We start from the raw sequence: 25,311 nt of genomic DNA on the forward strand, positions 1-25,311 counted from the left end.
ATTGGGCTTCTATTGACTTCATACCTCTATGCAAAGCTTTTTCTTACATTTATATCCAAGTTTTGTTACTTCATGGAAGCTAGCATCCCATCCAGGCACTGAGCAGAGCTAAACACTCTTAAGTTCAGCAAGGCAGTGGTCTCTTCCTCTGTGACCTAGTAGCACCATCTCTTCCAATAGCAAATTTGGGTCGTGAGTACTGACAGGGATTGTAGCCAAAATCGGGCCACTGAGAAACAAGAGGGAGCTGTCAACATGCTTTGGGGGATCCTGGGTTTGGCAGAAATACAAAAAATTAAAAACCTAGGAAGCAACACTTTTTCCACACCTCCAGAAAGTTGCCCAGAGAAGCCCAAGCATGCTCAGTAGCCATGGAATGTTGGCTAGCAAAGTAAAATGGGGAGATCATTCTTGCCAGACCTCAGAAATGAGATTTGAAGAGGGTATCTGATATATGACTAGTTTTGTTGCACATCGCCCCAATCTCTGAGCTGTGTGAGATGGTGATCTCCCAGGCGCTTACCCAAGGTTTAGTTTCCTCAGAATTAGGGACAGTGAAACCTGTGGTGTCTTTATGATATTTGGTTTATTTAGAATTGCCTTTTAATATATATATATTACATATTTTATTGATTGTTTAAAAAGAAAAACGCAAACATAACAAAAAGAAAGAAAAACAAAGAATCAGAAACTGTAAACCATAGAGTGTCATTGCACTCGTTGCACTCGTTGCACTCTAAAGCACAGTTGCTTTTTCAAAAGCTGCAAAAATAGCTTAGCCAGCCCCCTGGAGCTACCATCAATGCTTTTTACCTTTTTCCATGTTTCCTCCTCAAACAATTCTTGCTGAGAGTGACAGAACATAATCAGCTCCTGTCATTCCCAAGGGGACTTGCTCCATTGTAATTCCAAGTGTAATTCCTAGCTGCTTTAGGCTGCGGGCACCTCTAAGAGGTGGGCTCTGGATCCAATTCAGAGTCATGTTGTGCCCAGACTGAATCAGGCAAATCTGAGTTTGGCAGATTCTCCCCACCCTCATCTCTAGTTAAGCAACAATGTACACATGCAATATTAAAACCAGTTAATCTGTTCCCTAATATCAGAAAAACCCCATTACATTCCTCTTGAGAGGTGATATAGCCATTACAGATCAGGGAGAGAGAAAAAGCTTTTATTTTCTGTTTGACAAAGATCTCCCTGTGCAGGTGCTGCTTTCAGATACGTTCTTTGCTCTGCCTGTTTGCTGCATTTCCTCAACTTCCTCAACTGAACTTCTCCTTAGCTCTGCAGTCCTTTCACGGATATCTCGGTCATCTCCATCCCCTTCCTTCCCCCTTTCACAGCCTTTGCTTGTCTGTGGTTTGCATTCTGGGAATGGACCTCAGATCACATCTCTCTGCAAGGTCCTGGAGCTGGTGAAGTTATGGCCCGAGGGGAGTGGCTTGTCCAAAATTTGCTGCTGCTAAATCGCATCCGAGGCCTCCGCCTTCACTTGCTTACAAGCTAGCAGAGGAAACAAGCCACGTGCATTTTCCAGTGGTCTGAACATCTGAAAGCAGCAGCACACTCCACAGAGTGCGGGTGAGTTGTCAACATTTGCCCTCCGCACCCATTTTCAGCTCTGATAGATTTGAGTCTTTTTGCACAGTGATGTGTATTTTGATCAAGTGTTTGATGTAGAATTTCCTTTTCCTGCTTCAGGAAGCCATCTGTATAGGCCAGGAAATGTTTTTTTTTTTTTAATGACATGCTAATGCACCTTACAGTGAGGCTGACATGGGAGAAGAACGCCACGCAAAAGAAACAAATTAAAATCATCGTGGTGGGACCTAACTCTCCTTGAGGACTCTGTTGGACGTAAGTGCTTTATCATGGCCAAATCAGGCCATCATATTCTCCGGGTGTCTTTCTACACCCCAGGCACTGCACTTTCTTTCTTTTTTAAGCAAGTCTCCCGCCCCCTTAGAAAGAAAGTTATGAAACAAAATGTGCAGGTACCCTTTTAAGTCATTTCTGTGAAATGAACAGGCCTGCCTACTCCCACCTCTGTTTGTAGCAAGCAAGTGAAGTCAGAGCTGTGATTGATAAATTAGTTGTTTGGTTCTGCTGTTTCGCCATCCCCTTTAATGCACTTTTCCTGCTTCTGTCTTATTTTCTATGCAGAATTATCGTGTGAAAATACAATCATGGGAAAAACTTCACCATGACTGTATTCTCTCTGATTTTGCATTATGTCATCCTCCCATGGCAGTCATTTTGTGACTGGTGTACCCCCCCCCCCCGAACTCTCTCAACATTTAAGAAGTGCCCCCTGGTCCAAAATAGTTGGCGACCCCTACTGTACTGATACTGGTCCCTAGTAAATCCATTTTCCTATTTTTGCTTTGGGGGAATATGTCCAGGTTCTCTTTTAGAAGTTGTGTTTGAGTGTCCCGGCATATACCAGAATTTTTCAGGTTTCAGCCTTGTTCCCGGTCTGGAGTTAACCCCCTGAGGTTCTGTGTGTGTGAATGCATCTTTGATTCACAGAGTTGAAAGGGATTCCAAATGTTATAGGTGGCTATCCAGCTTCTCCTTTTAAAATCCCTAACATCTGGAGGCAGTATTTCCCACTCTTGAACATCTTATAGCACCAGGAAATTCTTCCTAATGTTTAGCCCAAATACTCTTTCTTGTAATTTGTTCCATAGAATCATAGAATTGTAAAGTTGGGATGGATCCTCAGGGTCATCTAGTCTAACCCCTGTGATGCAGCAATCCATCTTAAGCATCCCTGACAGATGGCCATCCAATCTCTACTTAGAAACCTCCAATGAAAGAGAGCCTACCACCTTCTGAGGTAATCCATTCCACTGGTGAATGGCTCTTACTATCAGAAAACTCTTCCTGGTGTTTAGTCAGAATCTCCTTTCTTGTCATTTGAATCCATGGTTCAGACCCTCCCCTCTGGAGAAAAGAAGTTTGCTCCATCTTCCATGTGACATCCCTTCAGATAGTTGAAAATGGCAATCATATCACCTCTCAATCTCTTCTTTTCTAGTTGGTTCTGGTCTTATTATTCTTTGGAGCAACAAATTTGCTTCATCATGTTGGCAAGACCCCTTCAGATGTGTGAAGATGGCTCAAATTTTGCCTCTTAATTGCCTCTTCACCAGGCTAAGCATAACCAACTCCTCCAACCTTTCCACATAGGCCTCCACAATTCTACTTTCTTTGCATCCCAGGTTTTTGGAGGTCTGGACCACTTCTGGCTTTTGAGGCCCCGAGCCATAATAAATGCAGCCACAGAAAACTGAAGGCACATTAAGGCAAAATAAGGCACACACAAAAAAAGAAATAAAGGAAAAAGTGAGTCATAATTCTTTTCTTTTTTTTAACAAATGCATTTCAAGTCTTTTTTCTGTGAAATGCAGTAATTAATGAGGAAAGCTCGCTTTCGTACAACGTCACAGTTGAGGTTAAGCATATGACAAAATCTGTATCAGTTAACAAAAAAAGTGTGGTCTTTTTTTACTAGATTGCATCTCTTATTTGCTTAGATTTGCAGTTCTGAGCTGAGAATGTGTGTCACAATTTGATCTACTGTGGATAAAAGCAAGTTCTGGAACTTATCAAATGCCACAATGTCCCTTTTGAGCCCGAGTCCCTGCACCACGCTAATGTTGCCTTCCTCATGTCATGTTTGTGGGACCTTGATGCTAGAACATAGGCACACCACTGCCCACACAGGGACACAAAAATTCCATTGCGTAGATTGCTTACCTCCCACCCCCTTAGCACAACTGCATGCCCAGGCACAATATGTGCTTGGTTGTTTAATTATTAGGCTTATAGGCTGCTCTATCCGAAGGCCCCAATTTGGTTTTCACACATTTATAAGCTTTCTTCTTTCGTTTTCTTTATCCTGCCCAAACCGGCTTCAAATGCCTTTTTTCAGGTCCCTTGCAATTTGGGTTTCCTCTGAATGGTTTAATTTGACAGACAGTGACTCTTCCAAGATCCTTTTCACCCAGGGTCTACAGTTTCTGGCTGGCCATGTTGGCCAAGCCAAAAAATAAAGTCACCAACATCCAGGTTGCCAAGTCACCCAGCTTTTCCTGAGGGGAAGGCCTGAGAGGCTAGGAGTGGGCGATGTTGGGCACCATTCCCCTAAGGTGCTCAGGCAGGAAGTATCCAGCACTCTGAAGAGGCAAGACCAGTATAGAGGAGGGTTGCCAGTTTAGCCATGCGTGGCTAGGGCTTTCCATATTTGCCATGCAGTTGCCAAACAGCCCCCATCCTTCCTTCCAGCTTCAGAGCTGGAGGCGGGGAAGGGATTTGCCAAGCAGCTGCTTGAATGATCCTGCTCTCCTCTGTGGCTTCAGAGTCAGGAGGCAGGTTGGCCACTTTCCCTTCTCACTAGGTGACGGTGCCATCCCCGCCATGGCAAGTGTAATTGTTGAAGGCCGCTTTTTAACTACAGGAGCAGCCTTTAAACTTTTCAGATGCCCACTGGTAGCCCAAACATGCATTTGCAGACCCAGTTTTTAATTTTTTCGCCATATATTTAATGTTATTTGTCATATTTTATCCTGTTTTAAATGCAGCCCAGATGAGTCTGGAAAGGGGGTTTCTTCTTCTTCTTGTCTTGCACCTTCCAAATACACAAATGTGCCCGTAACCTTACCCTACCTCATTTCAGTTTCTTCTTCACATTGTAAACAGCTCCCAGCCATTTGTGGTGTTTGGGGACCTGCGCTACATTTCCGGCAATACAGAGATGGGCACAAGATTTTGCCTTTTTCTCTTTGCATGTGCAGCTTTTATGGACCAGATACCAGGTAGGAAAGATGTCTTATTAGGGGCTAGGAGGTGGGCAATCCTGATTTCCTAAGAGGGAATTGTGTGTCAGGGAGACCCAGGGGTGCCACACTTCATTTTTTCCATATGGCATAGCCATCAAATTAACATCCTTCTGTATTTTCCTCATGGTTCTCCCATGAGGAAAGGTGAGAGCTTTGGGGACTTTTAAGTTCAGAGAAAAGGAGAGTAAGAGGCAACATGATAGGTGTGTATAAGATGATGCATAGAGAAAGGGGAGAGTGGGAAGTTTTTCCTCCCTCTCTCATCATGCTTCAACCTGTGGACATCCAATGAAGCTGATTGTTGAAAGAGTCAGGACACAGAAAAGGAAGTCCTTCACATAGTGCACAGTTAAACTCACTCCCAGAGCATGCAGGGATGGCCCCAAATTTGGCTGGCTTTAAAAGAGGATGAGACAAATTAATGGAGAAGCCTATCAATGGCTACTAGCCATGATGGCCATGCTCTGCCTCTGAATAGCAGTTGCTGGAAACCACAGGAGGAGAGAGGGCTCTTGTGCTCAAATCCTGCTTGCAGGTTTTCCAAGGGCATCTGGTTGGCCACTGTGAGAACAGGATGCTGGACTAGGTGTGACACTGGCCTGATCCAGCAGGTTCTTCTTATGTCCTGATGGAATCCTAATTTTCCAAGGTCCACATTTATGTGTCCCTTCTCCCTGTGCATGGTGTGGGACTCACTGGTCTGTGTTGTTGCTGGAGGTGATGTGGGCACTCTTTGATTCGTTCATGGTGGGAGTATGTGCTGTTTCCTCTATACTGATGGCCTGTCTTTCCCTCGCTGTTGCTAAGGGGCAGCACCCAGTGGGAAAGCAACCAGGCTACCCTTGGATCTTGGCGCGAAGAGTGATGTGGAGAAAGCCATGAGAATATTTGAGAGGCACCTGAAAGAAGGATGTGTCTCTGAAAGGAAGGAGCTGATGAGGTAAGTTCCGATCTCAGATACCAATGTTTCTTTTTTTCAGCAAATGCAGTGGGAAAGTCCTAACTCCACCCAGACACAACCCAGACCCCATCTGCATGATACATTAAAAGCAGTATTGTACCACAGTCATGACTTCCCCCAGAGAATCCTGGGTATTGTAGTTTGTTAAGAATGCTGAGACAGCTACAATTTCCAAAGTGCCCTGAGAAGAAATGGGGTTGGGGGTTAAACAACTCTGAGGAGGAGGGAAAACATGACCAGCACCTTAAGCTCTTTTGAGGAAAGGTGTAAGAGGAATGTAATGAGATAAGTATGTAAATAATCCTCACAATCTGTGGCATTGAGGCCCTTGGCAGCTCTGTGTTTCCAAGTGCAACCCTTAAGCATTTACACACTTTCTCTCAACAATTCTCCACTTTCAGAGCCAAAGAAAATTTGGAGAAGACCCTGCTGCAAACCAGTCTCCTGACAGAGAATCTCACTGTTGTGCATGACAATATTCAAACATTAATATTCAGGATAAATCTTAGCGATTTCAGAGGACTGAATGTCAGCAGCGACAGCTTAATGGTTAGTATTTTCCCCCTATCTTCACACCCTGCTGCTGATTCTTGCTATCTAGAATGAATACCCAGCAGAGACACACAGAGTGGTAGACATGCTTTGAAAATGCACCAAGTTTTGACTGGGGCTGTGAACACACTAACCCACCTGTAGCGCAAAGACACAGTTTTTCCTCAATCCAGACTCAAGCATGCTCAACCTCAGTGTGCAATCCTGCTGCCCACAGTGCTAGTGTGGTTATGTGATACGTGCTTGAAAATCCTCCCCTTGGTTAGATTGCCCCTGTCTTTCCCTCCCTGCCCATCCCCCAGGCGGAGAAGGAAGACGGAAGTGGCAATTGCAATCTTGGAACATATATGTCTACAATGTCTCTGGGCAGGTGTGGATGGGCTCCCATTGCTGGAACCACCTATATTTGTGTTCAAATGGCTGATTTTAAGGAAAGGGGTCAGGACTAGCCCAGGACATTTTGATGCTAGAGGCGAAAGCCCCTGCACAGTCCCCCACCTCCTGCTCCTTGCTACCACCTGGCACCCAACACTTGCCACTGCTGGGTGCTCAACACTGCTGCTCAGTGCGTACCACTTCCCGCTCCTCGACTCTGGCAGCACACTCATGGGCAGCAGTGGCCTCCTCCTCTACTCACTCCCAGTGGTGTAGCATGGGTTGCCAGCCCCCAAGGCTGTGCAGAGGTGGGGACAGTGGGTGGGAGAAATATGTGGGATGTAAATGCAATTTTTAAAAAAATGCATTGGAAGGTGGTTGTAATGGTTCTAGGGGTTGCTCGTGCGTAAGCCTGTGCCAACACCTGGCTGGGTTGCCTGAGTGAACCTTTCCTGTCCGGACAGCCACTCACCCGTGGCTGTCTCAATCGCTGGCAGAATCCGTCAGTGGGCATTTCTTAAACTTCTTCCAGCAAAGAAGTTCTTTGACGCCCAGTCTCCTCCTACTCTCCCTGTGTGGAAGCCTTCTGCGCAAAGAGGGCGTAGGCAGCGGAGGACCCTTCCTCTCCCCGCTGGTCCCCGACAAGGAGTCATGTGACCGCCTCTCTGATTCCCCCATCTGCCCCCCTTCTCCACTGGAGCTAAGCTTATTCCCTTCCCCAGAAGATGGGCTGCCTCTCCCAATCCCGGGACGCTCTCTGGGATCCCTCTGGAGCTTGCTCTCTCCCTCCAGCACTGATGGCAGTTCCCTGACAGTGGTGGACTCTCCTTCCTTGGAGGGAAATGGACAGAGTACACATGTGCATTCAACTGCCTATCGGCGTCCGCATGACCCAAGAGATCACAGCCATATAGATAAGAAAAGAAGAGACATTCCGTTGTCTGGAAAGGTCACTTCCTGGTTTGCATGGAGAAGTCGTTTTCAACAGAGCCTAGTGATGGAAGCGCACAGCTGTATTGAGGCAGCTCCCGGGGGTTGAAATTTTGCACCCCTTAACAATTTTGTGCCTGGAGCAACCACTCCTGTGCCCCCCTTGCTACACCACCGCTCCTTCCTTCCTTCCTTTGAACTCTACATTTCTATGATTCTGCTCTATTAATATTCTCCTACATTATTTTCCATTGTCCTGGCTGGCTTCCTTTCTGCATGGCTCTTGGTATGCCAGGAATGCGAATATGTTCACAAAACCATGCAGAGAAGAACTTCAGTGAAAGGTCAAAGTTGGCCCTGTTTGCTTTCAGTTGGATGCCATTCCCAACCGCGGAGAACATTGTCTGGCTTTGACAGCCTCCAAACAGATTGATTTTAAGAATATTTGAGCAAGTGATTTGCTCTGGGCTTTTCTTCAAATGCTCCTTTTGGAAGTGAAATGAGACCCCGGTGATGTGTTGCTATTATTTCACAGCTTCCCTTCACGTACGTTCCTTGCTCATTGGATGATGACCCTCCAGCATGACTGCTCTGTCACTTTTTCATTAACCTGGCCTCCAGAATGCAGTCCTGGGTATTTGTGTCCTGAAGATCAGGTTCAAGAATGTGGACAAATAGCCTCAGTTTGCAATTAATTAATTAATGGAAAGGGGTCTCATTACATGATCCTCACAGCAACATGCAACGAGAAAAACAGTTGGCTGCTTTTTAAAATTTATTTTATCCATAGATATACCTCGGGAGGTAGTGCACTCTCCTTCATTGGAAGTTTTTAAACAGAGGTTGGATGGCCACATGTCAGGAATTATTTAGCTGTGATTCCTGCATTACAGGGGGTTAGATGACCCTAGATGACCCTCAGGGCGCCTTCCAACTCTGCAGTTTTATGATTCTATCAGTTGTGATGAGTTTCTACCAGTTATTGAGCGCTTATTTGCCCAGGCATTCCTTGGTCTTCCATGCTAGTTCTAACAAGCCCCAGTTCCTGTAGTTACAAATTTCTGTTTTCATTGTTCTTACTATTTATTGCAAACTGTTTTGACATTATTTATTTTTTTAAATGGAGGGTGGCATATAAATGCTTTTGAATGAAAAATAACACCTTCCAATGTGTACATGTCTGTTTTGCTCTGAGCAGCGCAATACCTCAGTGAAGAACCAAACCCGATATGCCATGCATTTCCCTGCTGAGCTAGCGAAGAGAGCCCAGGGCACAGCTGCAAAGGAGATGCGGCTCACCTGCATTTACCTGAAAACCTCTTGCTTCTTCCAGGTAGGCACTCCCTGGAACTTGAGGTTTGGTTAATGGGGTGACGGAAGTGGAGACTGGGCCCAGAGAGTGGCCACGTACACTCCGAAAAGGGTCATGGGAAAGCCAGCCTAATTTGTGCTACACTGCAGACATCCACACTTATCGTTTGCCCTGCTCTTTCCAGGCACAGGTTCATGCTTTAAAACTCTGTGTCTGAGGGGGGGTTTCTTGTTTTTTGTTTCGCCCCCAGCTTTCCCCTCAAAAACCCACTCTTTAAAGCTCGTCAGAGCTGATTGAGCTTTAAAGAGTGGATTTTCATGGGGAAAACTCTGGGGCAATAAAACTCTGCTGAGACATGGAACTTTTCAGCTCAGACAGTGGAGGAAAGGTAAGCCAATTCATGTGACTCTTTCTGGCTCATTTTAATGACTCTCTTATCTTACATATCCTTGCCTCTGACCTCTCCTTGTCTACCCTTGGCATCTGAAGATCACCTGCTCTGTCACTGCATTCTCTGGCGCCCTACAAATCCCATCACCACCCGTCAACACAGCTGTGGTCCCGAGTGTGTTGGGGAGGGCTTCCCTCTTGACTCCACCCATTCTCCCTTGCTGGCTCTTACACAATGTCAACTCTCTCTCTCTCTTTAATCCTTTACATCTCTTCTCAAAAGCCCCCTTCCCACAGAAACTTGGGTGCAACTACTGTCGCCATGCCTTGCTGTGACTAAGGTGGTGTATACATTGTACCTTCACAGCATATTCAAAGCACATTCTTTTCTCTCAGAGAATTGTGGGCACTGTAGTTAACCCTTCGCAGTTACAATTCCCAGCAGCTCTAGCAAACTGCAGTGCCCAGAATTCTCTGAGGGAAAAGAATGTGCTTTAAAGGTTTACAGACAGTGACTATTTTATGCACCTCCAATTCACACCCAATCACCAACACATGGGTCCCTTTGGACCTGGAAGAAGGCAGAATGGGTGGTCTCATGAGTGTATGTACAAAGCCTAGGTTTACTTGAATATCATGGCAGTCATCACAAATGAGTCCCCCTGTTCACCACTGCATCCGTTTCCTCACACTTCCTTTGTTGTCTCCCTGCCACAGATTCCCAGCGGCTTCCCTCCCTTTTCATCTTTTCCATCTGTAAAGGACAGGGGTGGGGAAAGCCAGGTCTGTTGGCAGCAACCACCCTGAGGTGCCTGGAGTGCCTTAAAGCAGTTGTTCCCAATGGAGTGGACTGCTCTGCTGCTGATCAACTCTACTGACTGAACAGGGGAGGGACTGTGAGGAGGGGTGTTTAAAGACTCCCTCCCCAGTGATCCCATGCCAAGTCTTTTTCACTTTTTATCTTATAGGACAGAAAGAACCACACCTTGCTGAATGATGACATCTTAGGGGCCACCTTTGGGAATATCAGCGTTACTGAACTCAGTCAACCGGTGGAGATCAGGTTTTGGCACAACCGCACACTGGTGAGTTGTGCTGCAGCCACAGTGGTCACCCAATAAGCATTTGTTCTGTGCCAGACCAGTCAGTGTGGTGCCCTCCAGGTTTTGGAATCACAGTACAGCTGGTGCTGTGCTGTGTTTATTGTATGTGTATGTTTTTAATAGAACCCATATGGTGCTTTTAATTCTATTAATGCTTATTTGTTTTTTAATGATAAAAAGGGTGGGGTATTATTATTATTTTTTTGCTATTCTTATTTATCTGTGAGCTGCCTTGAATCCCTGTCAGGGGAAATGGTGGGTTATAAATAAATCAACAGCAACAACTCCCTGCAATGCAGGAATCAGATTTGTCAGACTCCGCCTCCCATCAGCCCCAATAGCCAATTGGCAGGTATGCTGAGAACTGCAGGCCAACAGTGCATGGGAGACACCCCATTAGCTGCCCCTGCCTTCCTCTTACCAGCTCCTGAGAGAATAAAGCAAAGCCTTTCTGCAAAAAGCAGTTGGGAGGGCAGTGAGGCTGCAGCTCCAACACTGCAGCAAAGCAGAGGGGAACCTTCAGCCAGGCTTCCCCACTTGGCCTGTGAGGCTGTTTTGACCCTGCCATGCCCACTTGCCCTGTACCTGACATCAAATGTGGGACAGCTAAAGGTGTGGCTGGCCTAAAAGGGGGATTTGAAGGCACCAACAAATGGGGGGGGGGGCTGCAAAGCCCTGTGCACAGCATAACATGCCTGACCCCCAAAGCTACATTGTTCTCTACCGTACAAGACGGCTAATTCAGGAAGATGCTATATTCTGCACCCACAGTTGGAGGCAGCAATGCTTCTGGATTCCAGAGGCTGGAAACTGCTCTCGTGCTCAGGTGCTGCTTGTGGACTTCGTATAGGCACCTGGTTCATCACTATAAGAACAGGGTGCTTGATTAGATGGGCTACTGGCCTGATCCAGCAGGCTCCATATGTTCCAGTGTTCTTTACCTGGATGATCAAGCCGTGATCTCCGCTTGCGCTTCACCAATAGTGTCGTATTTCTATAAATCCTCTAGTCCTTAATCATTTTTGAGGAGGGGCAGTTTTGCAGAGGAAGCCCTTCTGCAGAGGAAGGCACATGCTTCTGGTTTCTCCCTTTTTACATTCCAATGTAGGACATGAGGAACACAGGAGGAAGCTTAAGTCGGTTGCTGTGCAAAGCACAGGCCATGGTTGCATAGCCCTATATTTTAGCTGTGAAGAGGAGGCAATCATCATCATCATCTCATCATCATCATCATCATCATCATTAGCACTGTCTGACTGAGAAGGGCAGGGATTGTGTTGCTGGGCATCACCACCTGCCTGACAAGCACTCTTCAGTCGCACTGAAGGAATTCTGCCCTAGAGGTAGGAAAGCATTTTCATCAACTTGTCTCTGTTCCATTCTAGGCCAATGCCAGCGTCGCCTGTGTTTTTTGGCTGGAAGGAACAGGTAAGGCCAGAATTTGCCTCTTATCCATCTTCTTCCCTTCCTATTTCCACGCCAGTGGTTCACAAACTAACAAAAGCAGCATATAAGCAAGGGAAAGGAACAAATGCAAGTATTATTTTTTTTTAAAAAAAAGCTGTGATACTGGTGCTGTGATAATCCTGAATGGAACAGTTCACAGGATTGCAGGCATCAGCCTTAATTAGGACCAAATTAGAGGAGACTCCGTTCACACAATTAGCCAATGTGTGAATGGTTTTTTCCCCAAAACAACAACAACAGCAACAACATGGGGAGATGAAGGTGGGGCACTTTAATCCTTTGCCCCTTGCACTGACCCTGATTTGGATTAACCCCCCCATTGTTTTGAAAGGAAACCTCTCATTTGTGCCAATGGAAACGCCCTCTTTCCCCAATGCAAATAGCAGGCATGGGGGGCCTGACCTCTGAAGTAGGACCACAGTAGGGGACAAAGCCCTCCTCTCCTTTCTGCTAGGGACCTTCTATGGATCCTACACACATGTGCCCCTCCTTCACTGCCTGCTGCCTGCTTTTAAAAAAAGTATGCATGCAATTGCTTGTTATGTCAGTGGCCCCTTGTCTAGTTTGGCCCTTGTTCCTGCTGCTTTCTGAGTGTGGTTGGGTTTCTCCCCTTTGGCAGAAGAGGGCAACATGGGGAGCTGGAGCCAGGAAGGCTGCACAACTAACATCAGCTGGGAGGGCATGGTTTTGTGCCAGTGCAACCACCTCACCTACTTTGCTGTCCTTGTGGTAAGTGCGGGGCTCTCTTGTGGCCCAGGTCTTCTCTCTGGGCTGCAACACTTCAGGCAGCTGATGTGGGGTTGGTGGGGGAGCAGAGACAGGCTCCTAGGATTGAACCTTCCTCCATGAAAAAAATGTCTCTTGCACCTAGAAAACTAGCCTGTTGGGGAGAATACATATCTGTTTCATCTGAATTCCTTCTGTTTTCGTCTTTGCATCCTCTTCCTTCGCTGCTCATTCAGCAAATCTCCCCAACCACTCTGGATGAATCTCTGCTGGCTCCTCTGACCTATATCACCAACATAGGCTGCAGTATCTCTGCTTTTGCATGCCTGCTCACTATCATTTTCTACATTTTATCCCGGTAAGTACAGTGCTCCTTCAGTCAATACCTAAGAAAGTTGCTTCCTAGATTAAAGGCAGGCAATTTTTTAAAAATAAGATCTGATAGTGGTTTAGGAGTGCATTTTGGTTCCTTTGGTATAAACACTTCTGTCAAATATGTAGTGCAGGTTTTTGAAGCATTGCAAATACCTGCAGCACCTGTCTGACCTGACGCAAGAGGAGATGACTGTGAGCACCATGAGTAATGGTTGCTCCTTCAAACCTCTGAAAAACTATTGCCTGCTTCCAGCCCCAGACTATGAAGAATAAAATTACAGTGGTACCTCGGGTTAAGTACTTAATTCGTTCTGGAGGTCCGTTCTTAACCTGAAACTGTTCTTAACCTGAAGCACCACTTTAGCTAATGGGGCCTCCTGCTGCTGCTGTGCCACAGGAGCACGATTTCTGTTCTCATCCTGAAGCAAAGTTCTTAACCTGAGGTACTATTTCTGGGTTAGCGGAGTCTGTAACCTGAAGCGTATGTAACCTGAAGCATATGTAACCCGAGGTACCACTGTATAGTTGTTTGGGCTTCTTCTATGCCGGTTTTGGTAGTGTGGGATTTCATAGCTGTTTTGAAAACTCCAGCATCTCTTCATAAAACGATTCTGTTAACAAATTTATGGATACGTGATTGATTAAAAACATTCCTCTTTGAAAATATTCTCCCAGCCTCTGCTTGCCACTAGGGGTAGCTGTTGCTCCATTGAAAGCATTTGCATAACATTTTTACACATAATTTGTTGTTGGCATCGGTCTGTCTCCAGAGTCAGTGGAGTGCGCCTCTGGGGGTGAAGTCAAACTGCTGCGTTAGCAGCACTGAAGTGACCTCCCTGGGGCACAAGCCTAGGCAATGTGTATGGAGGTCCTGGGCTGCCCAGATGACAAGACCCCCCTGTTGGCTTTGCTGATGCAGTCCAAAGGAAAGCAGAGCAATACATCTGGCACCAGCTTGGTTGCAGGAGTTGCTGGAAGGAGACATACAAGGCACCATCCAACCGTCTTAGGGACTCCACTCTAGATTTGTGTAGATGGTTCCCCTCATATACATGCAAACACTCTCTTTTTAAAGTTTTTGTTTATTACATTTATATCCCACCCTTCCTCCCAAAGGAAGGAGACCTTGATCAAGACCTGGTCTGCAGATTCCCCCTTCTGTATTTAACTCACCCCATGAGATCTAGTAACTTGACCTTTTTTAAAAAACTGAAATCATTACAATTTTAAGACTGCAATCATATGCACACGTACCCGAAAGTAGGTCTCATTGAACTCAATGGGATATGCTTCTCAGGAGATACACATCGCATTCTGCTGTAAAGGATGCAAAGATCTCATGCCTAAAGCCACTTCCACAGCCCTGAGATCCTATTAAGTACTAGAAAGAGTATACCAGCACAGTGTCTGCCCTGTCTTTTACTGAGTCAGCAAAACTCTCCAGTTTATATTCCATTTTAATACCTTTTGCAGGAAAATCCAGCATGATTCCACAACAAAGATCCACATGAACCTCCTGGGAGCCCTCTTCCTTCTCAATGTGTCCTTCCTGGGCAGCAGCTTCCCAGCATCAGCCAGCCTTTCGTGGCCCTGCACAGCCACAGCCGCTTTCCTCCATTACTCTCTGCTCTGCTGCCTGACCTGGATGGCCATCGAAGGCTTCCACCTCTACCTGCTCGTGATCCGAGTCTACAACTCGTACATCATGCACTACCTCCTTAAACTGTGTTCAGTTGGCTGGGGTGAGGATCAATATGATTTTTTTCTGTTATATCTTTTTAATAACCATCTCTGGTATGCTTACAACAGCAAACGAAACATTAAAGCACCAATGTGTGCAGACTTCCCCCATAATATACACCAGGCTTCCTCAACCTCAACCCTCCAGATGTTTTGAGACTACAATTCCCATCATCCCTGACTACTGGTCCTGCTAGCTAGGGATCATGGGAGTTGTAGGACAAAAACATCTGGAGGGCTGAGGTTGAGGAAGCCTGATATACACACTTGTATTTGCCTATTTTGGTTGGCAGACTGGATCACAAAATTCAAAGAAGTGCAAATTTCGAAGTCTTGCTGTGTTTCAGCTTGTGCGTTGCTTCAGGAAGTGCGAATTAGGTAGGTTTGCAGAAACATGAGAACCTATGAATTTCTGCCCTGTGCTTCCCTGAAGGTAAAATCTGGGCATGACCTTCTGCTTTGCATTCGACCTAAGTGTCTAGGCCTGCACTAGGCAGCCCGTTTCTTGTTTAAGGTGGCAGCTTGAGGACGGAAATCTATGCCACACCTACAAGGAAGATTCAGCATTTTAGCCTAGAATACACTTTTTGAATGCCTTTTGTCCTAAAACACACTTAAAAATAGAGAGAAAAACCACATTTTAACCTCAAATATGGATTTTGGTGTATTGTTTGAGCCAAGAACTGCCTCATAAAATTCAGAAAAGTGTGAAAACTGAGGGATAACTGTGTATTAGTCTGGAAAGTGTGGATCAGGTTGGCTGAGTTAACTCCTTCATCCTTGGCTTACCCAGAGATACTCTGGCATATAACTCCTCCATCCTGACTTAGCTGGCACCCAGCTGGCTGAAATGAGCCTAGCAGATTTTAAGCTGGCAACCAACCCTGCTACAACATACAGTGGTGCCTCGCAAGATGAAAATAATCCGTTCCGCGAGTCTCTTCGTCTAGCGGTTTTTTCGTCTTACGAAGCAACCCTATTAGCGGCTTAGCGGATTAGCGCTATTAGCGGTTTAGCGGCTATTAAAGGCTTAGCGGCTTAGCGGCTAAAAGGCTATTAGCGGCTTAGTGGCTTAGAAAAAGGGAGAAAAAGCAAAAAAAATCGCAAGACTCGCAAGACGTTTTCGTCTTGCGAAGCAAGCCCATAGGGAAATTCGTCTTGCGAAGCAACTCAAAAACGGAAAACCCTTTCGTCTAGTGGGTTTTTCATCTTGCGAAGCATTCGTCTTGCGGGGCACCACTGTACAATGTTGCCAGATTCTGCATAGCAGTGTTCAAAATTCATCGGATGATGACCTGAGCCACAAACTAGATTTCGTGAACACTCACATCAGAGTGCTCTCTAAATTGATAGCTGTAGTCTTTTATATACTAACCTTTCATGTTCTTCCACATCTGTTTAATGCTCCTAACCCTTCTTTTAGATTCTTATCATCTTTTAAATATACCTTCTGTTTTAATACATTTTAGCCTTCCAAAAAATATGACAGATTCTAAATGACTATACCCCACCCTACTTATGCTAGTCTATGACCATAATAAAGTTTTGATTGATTGAGCCAGCACAAATGTTCTGTGGGTGTAGCAGGGGCGTGGCCAGAGGGGTGGGAGACTTAGGCTGGATCCTAAGCCCATTCATCTCGGCCACATGACATAGCAACCCCATGTAAGTTAAACCAGCAGAAAGGGTGGTGTAACCCAAACACTATTTTCAACCATCCAGCATTAGGCCTGCTTCTGAGCAGAGTTTGGATCTGGTGTAACTTTAGGCTGGTTTAACTTACATTGGCCTTGAGTATCTTTTGTGGCTTCAGACATTGAAATGACATTATTTATTCTGGGCATAGGCTGTGTGGCAGGCAATCTGGATAGGCTTGAGCTTTGTAGAACATGCAACGAGTGTGCCTTTTATCTTGTATGTGTGGTTGTGCTTAGGACCGCAGTGCTGATGAATCTTCTTTGTACCTTTACCACTGTGCATTCTTGGATCCAACAGGGTTCCCTGGCTTAGCAGTGGTGATCATCTTCCTGAGCAACAGCCAAATTTATGGCCGTTATGGTATCAAAACCAGCTCTGCTCACCGCAACAGTACCATGTGAGTTGGGGGGAGACGACCAATGGTCTTAGTAGCAAATTATTTCATTGTGTGAGTATTGATTTATGTAGTGCCATCAGTGAGTGGGACACTTTATTTCAGGGGTCAGCAAACTTTTTCAGCAGGAGGCTGGTCCACTGTCCCTCAGACCTTGTGGGGGAGGGCAGACTATATTTCGAAAAATATATATGAATGAATTCCTATGCCTCACAAATAACCCAGAGATGCATTTTAAATAAAAGGGCACATTCCACTCATGTAAAAACACGCTGATTCCCTGACCGTCCACAGGCTGGATTTAGAAGGCAATTGGGCCAGATCTGGCCCCCGGGCCTTAGTTTGCCTACCCATTCTTTATTTAGTAACAACCAGGTTTCTGTCTCACAAAGCTTACAATCTGAGAGGAAGTGATGGGGAGAGGGAAGGGAGAAGCAAAAGTGATGGAATTCATGTGAGTAAATATAGCAGTCTTATCCTACTTGGGGGTTTCCAGATGTTTAGGCTGCTATCAGTCCCAGCCACATATCTAGTGGGGAAATGCAGTTATGGGCACTTAGGCTTAGTTTCACTTGCAGTGCCTCCATGGTGACCCTTCCCTGCTGCTCTGCCCCACTCCAAAGCTCCAGGTTCAGGAGGAGGGCTGGAGCTCATCTGCACTTTAGAGCCTCTCTCAGCACCTGCCTCAGTTGTGCGGTTGTTGCAGTATGTGCCTGAACCCACTTGGGTGCCCAAGCACTTCTGTGTAATCACACTCACCCCTACAAGAGCGTTGGGGTCTTTTGCTGGAGTTACGATGTCCATCCGTTTATGAATATGTGTCTGCCCTTGACTCTATGCCCACAAGAAGTTCTTACACACAAAGGAATAAAGAAAAAACGAATGAAAGTGACAGAATATATAAATGCTGCTTGTGACAGCAAAATTGCAATTTAAGCAGGCAGCAGATCCCACAGCAACATGCACATACCTTGATCTAAAGAGTGGAAAAATCCCTAACCATTTTCAATGTGGGCCTGGCAATTTTGCCAGACAACCCATACTAATAGTAAGTTAAGCAATAGTGTTTTGTTTTGTTTTGTTTCTGTGTACGTATATGTATATATATATATAGAGAGAGAGAGAGAGAGAGAAGAGGATACCTGTCCTTAAGCATATGTGTGTTCGTTCCTTTTGTGTGCTGAATAAAGATCCTAATTCAAACTAGGAGAGCCATGATAGCCAGCTAACTACTGAAAATATGGAGTCTCTGCCCCATCTTCCATTCTACATCATTGTTGCGGCATCCCTTATGGTCCCCTTGAGGCTCTGTGCTCAGTTGCGACTGAAACGGTTGCACTCCCCTAAATCTGCACCCCTACCTGGAGATACTGGGGTTTGAACACAGGACCTTCTGCACTGTGGCCTCCTCCTGTGAGGCCTGTGGGATGCGTTGGGGCTAATCTCCTCTTGTATTCTCTCCCCCCACCCATATGAAAAGAAGAAAGAGAATCTGGAAGTGTCTCATTGAGTTCTCTCCTCCTGCAGGTGCTGGATCACTTCTCCCACAGTGCATTACTTCAACCTGATTTACTGCAGTGGCACCATAGTCTTCAATATGGCTGTCTTGACCTTGGTGGTTTGGAGGCTCAGGCAGCTCCGAGCCAGTCCTCGGCAGCGGAAAGAGCATTCCTGTAAGGACATGGTGACGGTTCTTGGGCTGACTTGCCTCCTGGGTGCCACCTGGGCATCGGTTTTCTTCTCCTTCGGGGTGCTCTCGGTCCCGCAGATCTTCCTGTTCACTGTCCTCAACTCACTTCAAGGTTTGTGAGCTCAGCATGTTGCTGGGAGCCAATGCTTCTCTCCCTTAACGCTTTCCAATTTGCAGCCCCTCCAAGCCTACTGAAGCTGCTCTCTTTGCTCACAGGGCTTTTCATCTGCCTCTGGTACTGCACCTTGAGGTCCCATTCACAGGACAACATCTCAACGGGCTCTCGTTTATCTCGTTCATCTCAGTGACCGCAGCATCACATGACTGGCGAAGCCTTGGAACAAAAGGATGCCCAAATTCTGGAAATTTAGTGGGTGTTGCCTTCCAAAAGGGAAACTTCATAGGAGGAGGAAGGAAGGCAAGTATATGCATGTGGTCTAAATCAGGGATTGGGAATCTGTTGCCCTCTAGATGTTGTTGGACTCCATCTCCCATGAGCCTCAGCCAGTATGGCCAATGTCAAGGATGATGGAACTTGTAGTCCAGAAACAGAGAGCCAGAGTGGTGTAGTGGTCAGTGTGCTGGACAAGGACCTGGGAGAACCAGGGTTCAAATCTCCACTCAGTCATGAAGCTCACTGGGTGACCTTGTACTGTTCACTGCCCCTCAGCCTAGCCTACCTCACAGGGTTGTTGTGAGAAGAAAATGGGGAGGGGGAGTAAGTGCACGACCTTGAACTCCTTGCAGGAAAGGTGAGATAAATACATAATCAGTCGATAAATACCTGGAGGATCACAGTTTCTCAATCCCTGATCTAAATCCTACATAGCTGCAGGGGAAACTTGTCTTGGCCCTCACTGTCAGCTGAAGAATTCAGACTCAAAGCTTGGTTTCCACCAAAGAAACTTAAATCAGAGTGGTACAAAATCAAGGCAACAGTTGAAAGGTACAGTAGGTATGCAAAAGGATTAGAAATATGGCTAAGCACATGCTTAAGATGTTGATCCAACAAGTGACATGGCCCCTGCACCAAGTTTTTGAAGGACGGGGTGGGCACAGTCTTTAGCATGGCAAACAGCTGGAGTCTCAAGACCAGGCAAGCAAACAGGCATTCCTCCGGGTGGCTTGAGCCCATGGGGCAGAAATGACACATCTCTGGTTTGGTGGATGGAGCAGCGGAGGGTCAGGTACAAATCCATCCCCATCCACACTGTGAGAGTAAAAGGATGGTCATTGCATACAGCTGTCATAAGACACCCATCTGGAGGCACTCCATCTCTGCTTCATGACCTTTTTCCTCTTCACCCTGCTTTGAACTGCAATGAACCTATGCACAAATGCCATCTTTTCCAGCAGCACATACTTATTTGTAGAGTGTTGGGGTTGTCTCATGAGTTTGTGCCATTGCTCAGGCAAGATGCATCAGAGTCACTGAAGCATTTCCTATCCTCAGAGCTCCTTCCTGTAAATTTCTTACCCAATGAAGTTAGCGTTGACATTGTTGAATACATGCTCCAGTGAGCTAGCAGGAAATGCAAGAACTACCCACGCTGGAAGAATGGCAGACGAAGGTGATAGACTATATGGGACTGGCAGAGATGACTGGCAGAATCCGTGACCAGGCGAAAGAGACAGTGGAAGAGGACTGGAAGAAATTCAAGATATATCTTAAAAATTGTTGTAAAATTGAGGAATGCTAAGATGTCAGGGAAATGGGAAACAGAGAATTGCAGCTGTAATTAACAAGTTAAGGCAGAAATTAAAAGAACTGATTTGAATAATTAGCTAATTGGAGGAGTTGCTGAAGAAATTTAAAACAAGGATGTGGAAAAGGGGAGGTAAGGGGAAGTCCAGGAAGCAAGGTGTAAGAAAATAAGAGTATGGAATTATACATGTTTATATGTTTGTATGTTTGTGTATTGTCTATTGTTTGTTTTTATTTTGTGTGTTGAAAACCAATAAAAATTTATATATATATAAAAAAAAGAGCTAGCAGGAAATGTCAAATGGCAGAAGGAGGAGATACTCTGCAACCTGGTGTGGGGTGCTACTGGAAACTGGTCAACACAGAAAAAACAATGAGTTTGTTTGCCGAATTCCATATTGTACTCACTGCATCAGGCTTCCACCCTCCAACTTGTAGCATGCTTCTCTCTCTTTGTCCTACCTGTATGTAGGATTTGCAGGCAGGCAGCATCCTTATATAGGACTGGAGAGGGTGGCAAGCCTGAGGCCACCTTGGGAGTTCACAGCAAAGGTGAGATTTGAATGAAGGACATCCTCATTTGCAGCCAGGAGAGCCTGATCTGACTCTGTATAAGGCAGATTCCTATGTTCCTATAGGAAAGATTTGTCATGATTGCCAAAAAGTAAACCATCTAGCTGAAGGCTGCACTGCAGATAATGTGTAGACTTCAACTCCTGTGCCTGCTTTGAGCTGGACAGTTTTCTTATCTCTGCTTACTTTTATATCTGACTTGACTTCCTTTCGTTCCTTGTCTGCTCTATTAGTGATATCAGAAAAAATGTTCTCCAAACTTCCAGTAAAGCAAAACAAGTGCTATGTAAGCTGATTTAAAAGGACAAACCTATTTTAGTAACTTCTTGAAATCTTCTTTCAATTTTTGTAATCTTCCAATATATTTGAGGAAATAACTCTCATGCTCATTGTGTGCCAACTACTGTAGAAATGTTTTGCACTTTGTACAATGTTCAGAGCACCAATGGCACAGATGCTCAAGGTGACTCTCCTGACATGCATATCAGAAAAATAAAGTGATGCCGCTGGCATATGTTTCAAATGATTATTTTGTGTTCTGATTTCCACAATATTACCAATGCTAACACATAGCAAAATGTATAAGGGAACAAATTCCAGTTTGCAAGTTGGATGGAGAAAGAGAGAAAGAGAGAAAGAGAGAAAGAGAGAAAGAGAGAAAGAAAGAAAGAAAGAAAGAAAGAAAGAAAGAAAGAAAGAAAGAAAGAAAGAAAGAATAAAAAGAGGATCTACAGTATATTCAGAGGATGGGAGTGGTCAGGTAGAAAGAGGGGGAAAGACCTGGTTATTCAGTGATCCACCACTCTCTCTGTCCCCCACAGGGAGCGTGGGTTGGGCAACTCACTTCTGACTGAGAGGAAACCACCACCTGCCAACTACACATGGTGGATTCCTGGAATTGTGGAGTTAGCAGCTGGGGCTTCCATCAGAAAGAAGAAGAGAAGTCTCCAGCAGGGCAAAATGTGGCTGCCATGCTTGGACTACACATCCATTCCACTCCCTGGAACTCAGACCCACTGAGCACATTCTCACTCCACCTTCCAGGCTGTTATTTGCAGTGGGCAGAGAGAAGCTGAGTGTGATTTCATTGTGCCAGGCATTCACTCCGGCAGATTTCTCCAGCTTGGTGCCCGCCAAATGTTTTGGACTTAAACTCCGCCCCCCCAGCCCCCAGCCAGCACAGCTGTGCTCCCATCAGCTCCCCCAACCAGCATGGCAGTATAATGACTCTTCCTCTGAAAGAAGGTTGCTCTCTCTGTGTTGTTATCATAATTATCATTCACATTTATTCATCATTTTCCACAAGAAGATGTCTCAAAGCAGCTAGCAAAGCCATAAAATACAAAGCAACTTAAAGATCAGTTACCAAAGCAATTTGACAATCCACTGCCCACTGGTCTGAAACTTCTTGAAACACTTCTTGAAACAATCCATTTTGTCCAAAATTTGCAATGTTTGAAACAAAAACAACATTCTAGGCAATACATTCATTTTTATCGCAGCAATACGGCCTAACAGTGAAAGCTTCAAGTTTGACCAAATTTCTAAATCTTTTTTCACTTCAGTCCAGCATTTTTCATAATTGTCTTTAAATAGATTCCCATTTTTAGCTGTCATGTTGATCCCCAGGTATTTCACTTTCTTAACCACTGTTAAACCTGTCTCATTCTGAAACCTCTCTCTCTCAAAGGAATCCTTGTCCTCTTGTTGCTGCTCAGTGTCTTAGTGTGGAGATTAAGAAGATAGCTCAAGGTAAAACTCTCTCTCCCTTGACAAAACTAAGCCAAGTACTTTGGAGAGTTCATGTGGCAGGTAAATGGATTAGTTCACTCAATATGGATTGACAAACACTTCTCTAGGTATGCCAAGTGAGAGGGCATTGTGAACAGGGATGGGGGAGAATTGCAATTCAGTTCCCTTCTAAGGAGAACTTCCTGTTGGTGCAGGAATAAAAATAGATATAAAAAGGAAAATACCTGGATGCCAAGCTCCTAGTTTGGGGCAAGTACTCTTTGGTGAGAGAACCCCAGAAGAGATATCATCATCATCATCATCATCATCATCATCATCATCATCATCATCACCTGGCTGGGTTTCCCCAGGAACTCATGGAACTACCACCATTTATGGCAGAGTTGAATCTGAGAATCCTGTGGGGTCTCCAGCACAACCCACACTCCACCCATTTCCTCAGTATGCAAGGGAAATTTATTTAAAGGAGTCCTATACTAAGATACAGAGGGACGCGGGTGGTGCTGTGGGTTAAACCACAGAGCCTAGGACTTGCCGATCAGAAGGTTGGCGGTTCGAATCCCTGCGACGGGGTGAGCTCCTGTTGCTTGGTCCCTGCTCCTGTCAACCTAGCAGTTCGAAAGCACGTCAAAGTGCAAGTAGATAAATAGGTACCGCTCTGGCAGGAAAGGAAATGGCATTTCCGTGTGTTGCTCTGGTTCACCAGAAGCGGCTTAGTCATGCTGGCCACATGACCTGGAAGCTGTACGCCAGCTCCCTTGGCCAGTAAAGTGAGATGAGCGCCGCAACCCCAGAGTCGGTCACGACTGGACCTAATGGTCCTTTACCTTCATACTAAGATATAAGGGAACTTGGTTTAGAAATGAGCTTTTCTCTACAGATTTGCTTTGCAGAGTGGCAGATGTATCTGTGCTGCTCTCTGTGCTGTAAAACTTAATATCATAGTTGAAATGATTTTGGAGACTGAGAGAAAAGCCTCTCCTGGACATGAAGGGAGACAAAGAACCACTCCCTGCTCTTTCCAGATCCTCTTTTCCATTTCCCCTGCTTTTTATGTCCCCCCCCCACTACTCACAGAAACATTTAAACAGTGCTTGAAACAATATAACTGTAGCCACTTATGCTTTGTCACAAATACGACATCAAAAAAGAGGATATAAGAATATGTAGAGAGGACTTCAACTCCTGTGTCTAATTTGAGCTGAATTTTTTTCTTATCTCTGCTTACTTGTGTATCCGACTTGACTTCCTTTAGCGCTCATCCACTAGGGTGTGTTTTTTTAGAGGATGAAACTTAATTTTTGCAAATTTCTTCAACGAGGAGTCTTAAGAATATGTTTTGGGGAGTGAGGAATTCAAATCTGCTATTATTTTTTGTGATTGGAAAACATTTACCTTGGTAAGTCTTTTTTTTTTTTAATTAAGAAGCAAATAAATTACTCTCAGAAAACCGAAGAATTTTAATTTTGCCTTCTAAAAGTGTCAGGTAATCTAAAGTATTAGATAGATAGATGGTAGATAGATAGATAGATAGATAGATAGATAGATAGATAGATAGATAGATAGATAGCTTTTTCTGGGGGGATGCAGGGGTACGCATACCCCTAAACATTTTCTGAATCTAAGTTTGGCCTCATCGAGGAGCAGTATTTCAATATGAGTAGGAAAATGAGAGTACCCCTGAACATTTTTAATAGAAAAAAGCACTGTGTGTGTGTGTGTGTGTGTGTAGAATGTTAATATATAATATAACTGCAAGTACTTGACAATCATTTTTAATTATTTCTATGCAATTTTACACAAATTTTATTTAACAAGCAATAATAAATTATATTGATTTAATAAAAATATTTTTTGAATTCCCAAGTGATGTTACAACTTTTTAGCTCAGACACAGAGCTTTAAAATGCAGATCTGTGCCTAGGAATGTGACACAAAAGGAAATCTGGAGGAACCCTTGATTTATTGTCTGCTTTATTAGTGCTGTCAGGAACAGTCAACTTTTATTGCCTCTTGCTTTTGGAGAGTCATCTTCCTCCCTCTTTCCCCTAGTCTTCTCATTGACTTTCCTCAGACTTGTAAGAACATAAGAGCATCTCTGCTGGATCAAGCCAAAGGGAGCAAATCGACTCCAGTATCATCCTGTTCTCACTGTGGCCAATCAAAGATCTGTTGGAGGCCTGCAAATAGATTGTTTTGTGTCAATCAAACCTGAGGCAACGGTGCACATCTGGTTTGATTTTCAAAAGCATCAGCAAAAATCTGCATGAAACGACGAAGTATGGAAGATAATGCCCCCATCTCCTCCACCATGAGGTTATTTCAGGGAGTGTCCCTGAAAAATATCAACCCAGTAACAACAACAACAAAGTATTTATACCCTGCCCATCTGGCTTGGTTTCCCCAGCCACTCTGGAAGGCTCCCAACAGAATATTAAAAACACGATAAAACATCAAACATTAAAAACATCCCTAAGAAGTTGTACACAGGTTGTACATTGACAATAAAGGTATTATTATTAAACATGCCTCCTCTGTGTAGTTATCTTGTTCCTGAAGCTGAACAAATGGCAAATGTAAAAGGGAACAGATACCAGTTTGCGAAATGGATGGAATGGAGACAGAGAAAGCGAAAGAGAGAGAGAATAAAGAGGAACTATGTTCAGAGGGTGGGAGTGGTGGAGCAGAAAGAGGAAAAAAAGACCTGGTTATTCAGCAATCCAG

The 25,311-nt window shown here is 44.9% G+C and overlaps 1 protein-coding gene across 4 annotated transcripts; it reads left to right on the plus strand.

The window, feature by feature from the left end:
• The first annotated feature begins 498 nt into the window (after positions 1-498).
• Positions 499-20,578, plus strand: ADGRG5 (adhesion G protein-coupled receptor G5). 4 transcript variants are annotated; one of them, XM_028739299.2, is made up of 15 exons: positions 499-1,581; positions 1,767-1,857; positions 3,225-3,348; positions 4,705-4,820; positions 5,652-5,784; positions 6,207-6,354; positions 8,861-8,995; positions 10,333-10,449; positions 11,853-11,895; positions 12,554-12,663; positions 12,897-13,018; positions 14,509-14,777; positions 16,771-16,870; positions 18,395-18,669; positions 18,774-20,578. In XM_028739299.2, the coding sequence occupies exons 4-15, from the start codon at positions 4,760-4,762 to the stop codon at positions 18,863-18,865; spliced, it is 1,605 nt and encodes a 534-aa protein (XP_028595132.2). In that variant the 5' UTR covers positions 499-1,581; positions 1,767-1,857; positions 3,225-3,348; positions 4,705-4,759; the 3' UTR covers positions 18,866-20,578. The 4 variants fall into 4 exon arrangements, with proteins under 4 accessions (XP_028595132.2, XP_077787943.1, XP_077787944.1 ...); XM_077931817.1 differs by having other exon boundaries at positions 499-1,857; XM_077931818.1 differs by lacking the exon at positions 3,225-3,348.
• The last annotated feature ends 4,733 nt before the right edge of the window (positions 20,579-25,311 follow it).

This window comes from Podarcis muralis, chromosome 7 (assembly GCF_964188315.1).
Source record: "Podarcis muralis chromosome 7, rPodMur119.hap1.1, whole genome shotgun sequence".
Taxonomy (NCBI): domain Eukaryota; kingdom Metazoa; phylum Chordata; class Lepidosauria; order Squamata; family Lacertidae; genus Podarcis; species Podarcis muralis.

What these genes read in the sequence shown, in the direction of transcription:
- ADGRG5 (XM_077931817.1), top strand. Translation starts at nt 4,760, where the DNA reads ATGGGCACAAGATTTTGCCTTTTTCTCTTTGCATGTGCAGCTTTTATG. An exon ending in AAACCTCTTGCTTCTTCCAG is followed by an intron (nt 8,996 to 10,332) that starts GTAGGCACTCCC and finishes TTTATCTTATAG; the next exon opens with GACAGAAAGAACCACACCTT. An exon ending in TGTCCTCAACTCACTTCAAG is followed by an intron (nt 18,670 to 18,773) that starts GTTTGTGAGCTC and finishes CTTTGCTCACAG; the next exon opens with GGCTTTTCATCTGCCTCTGG.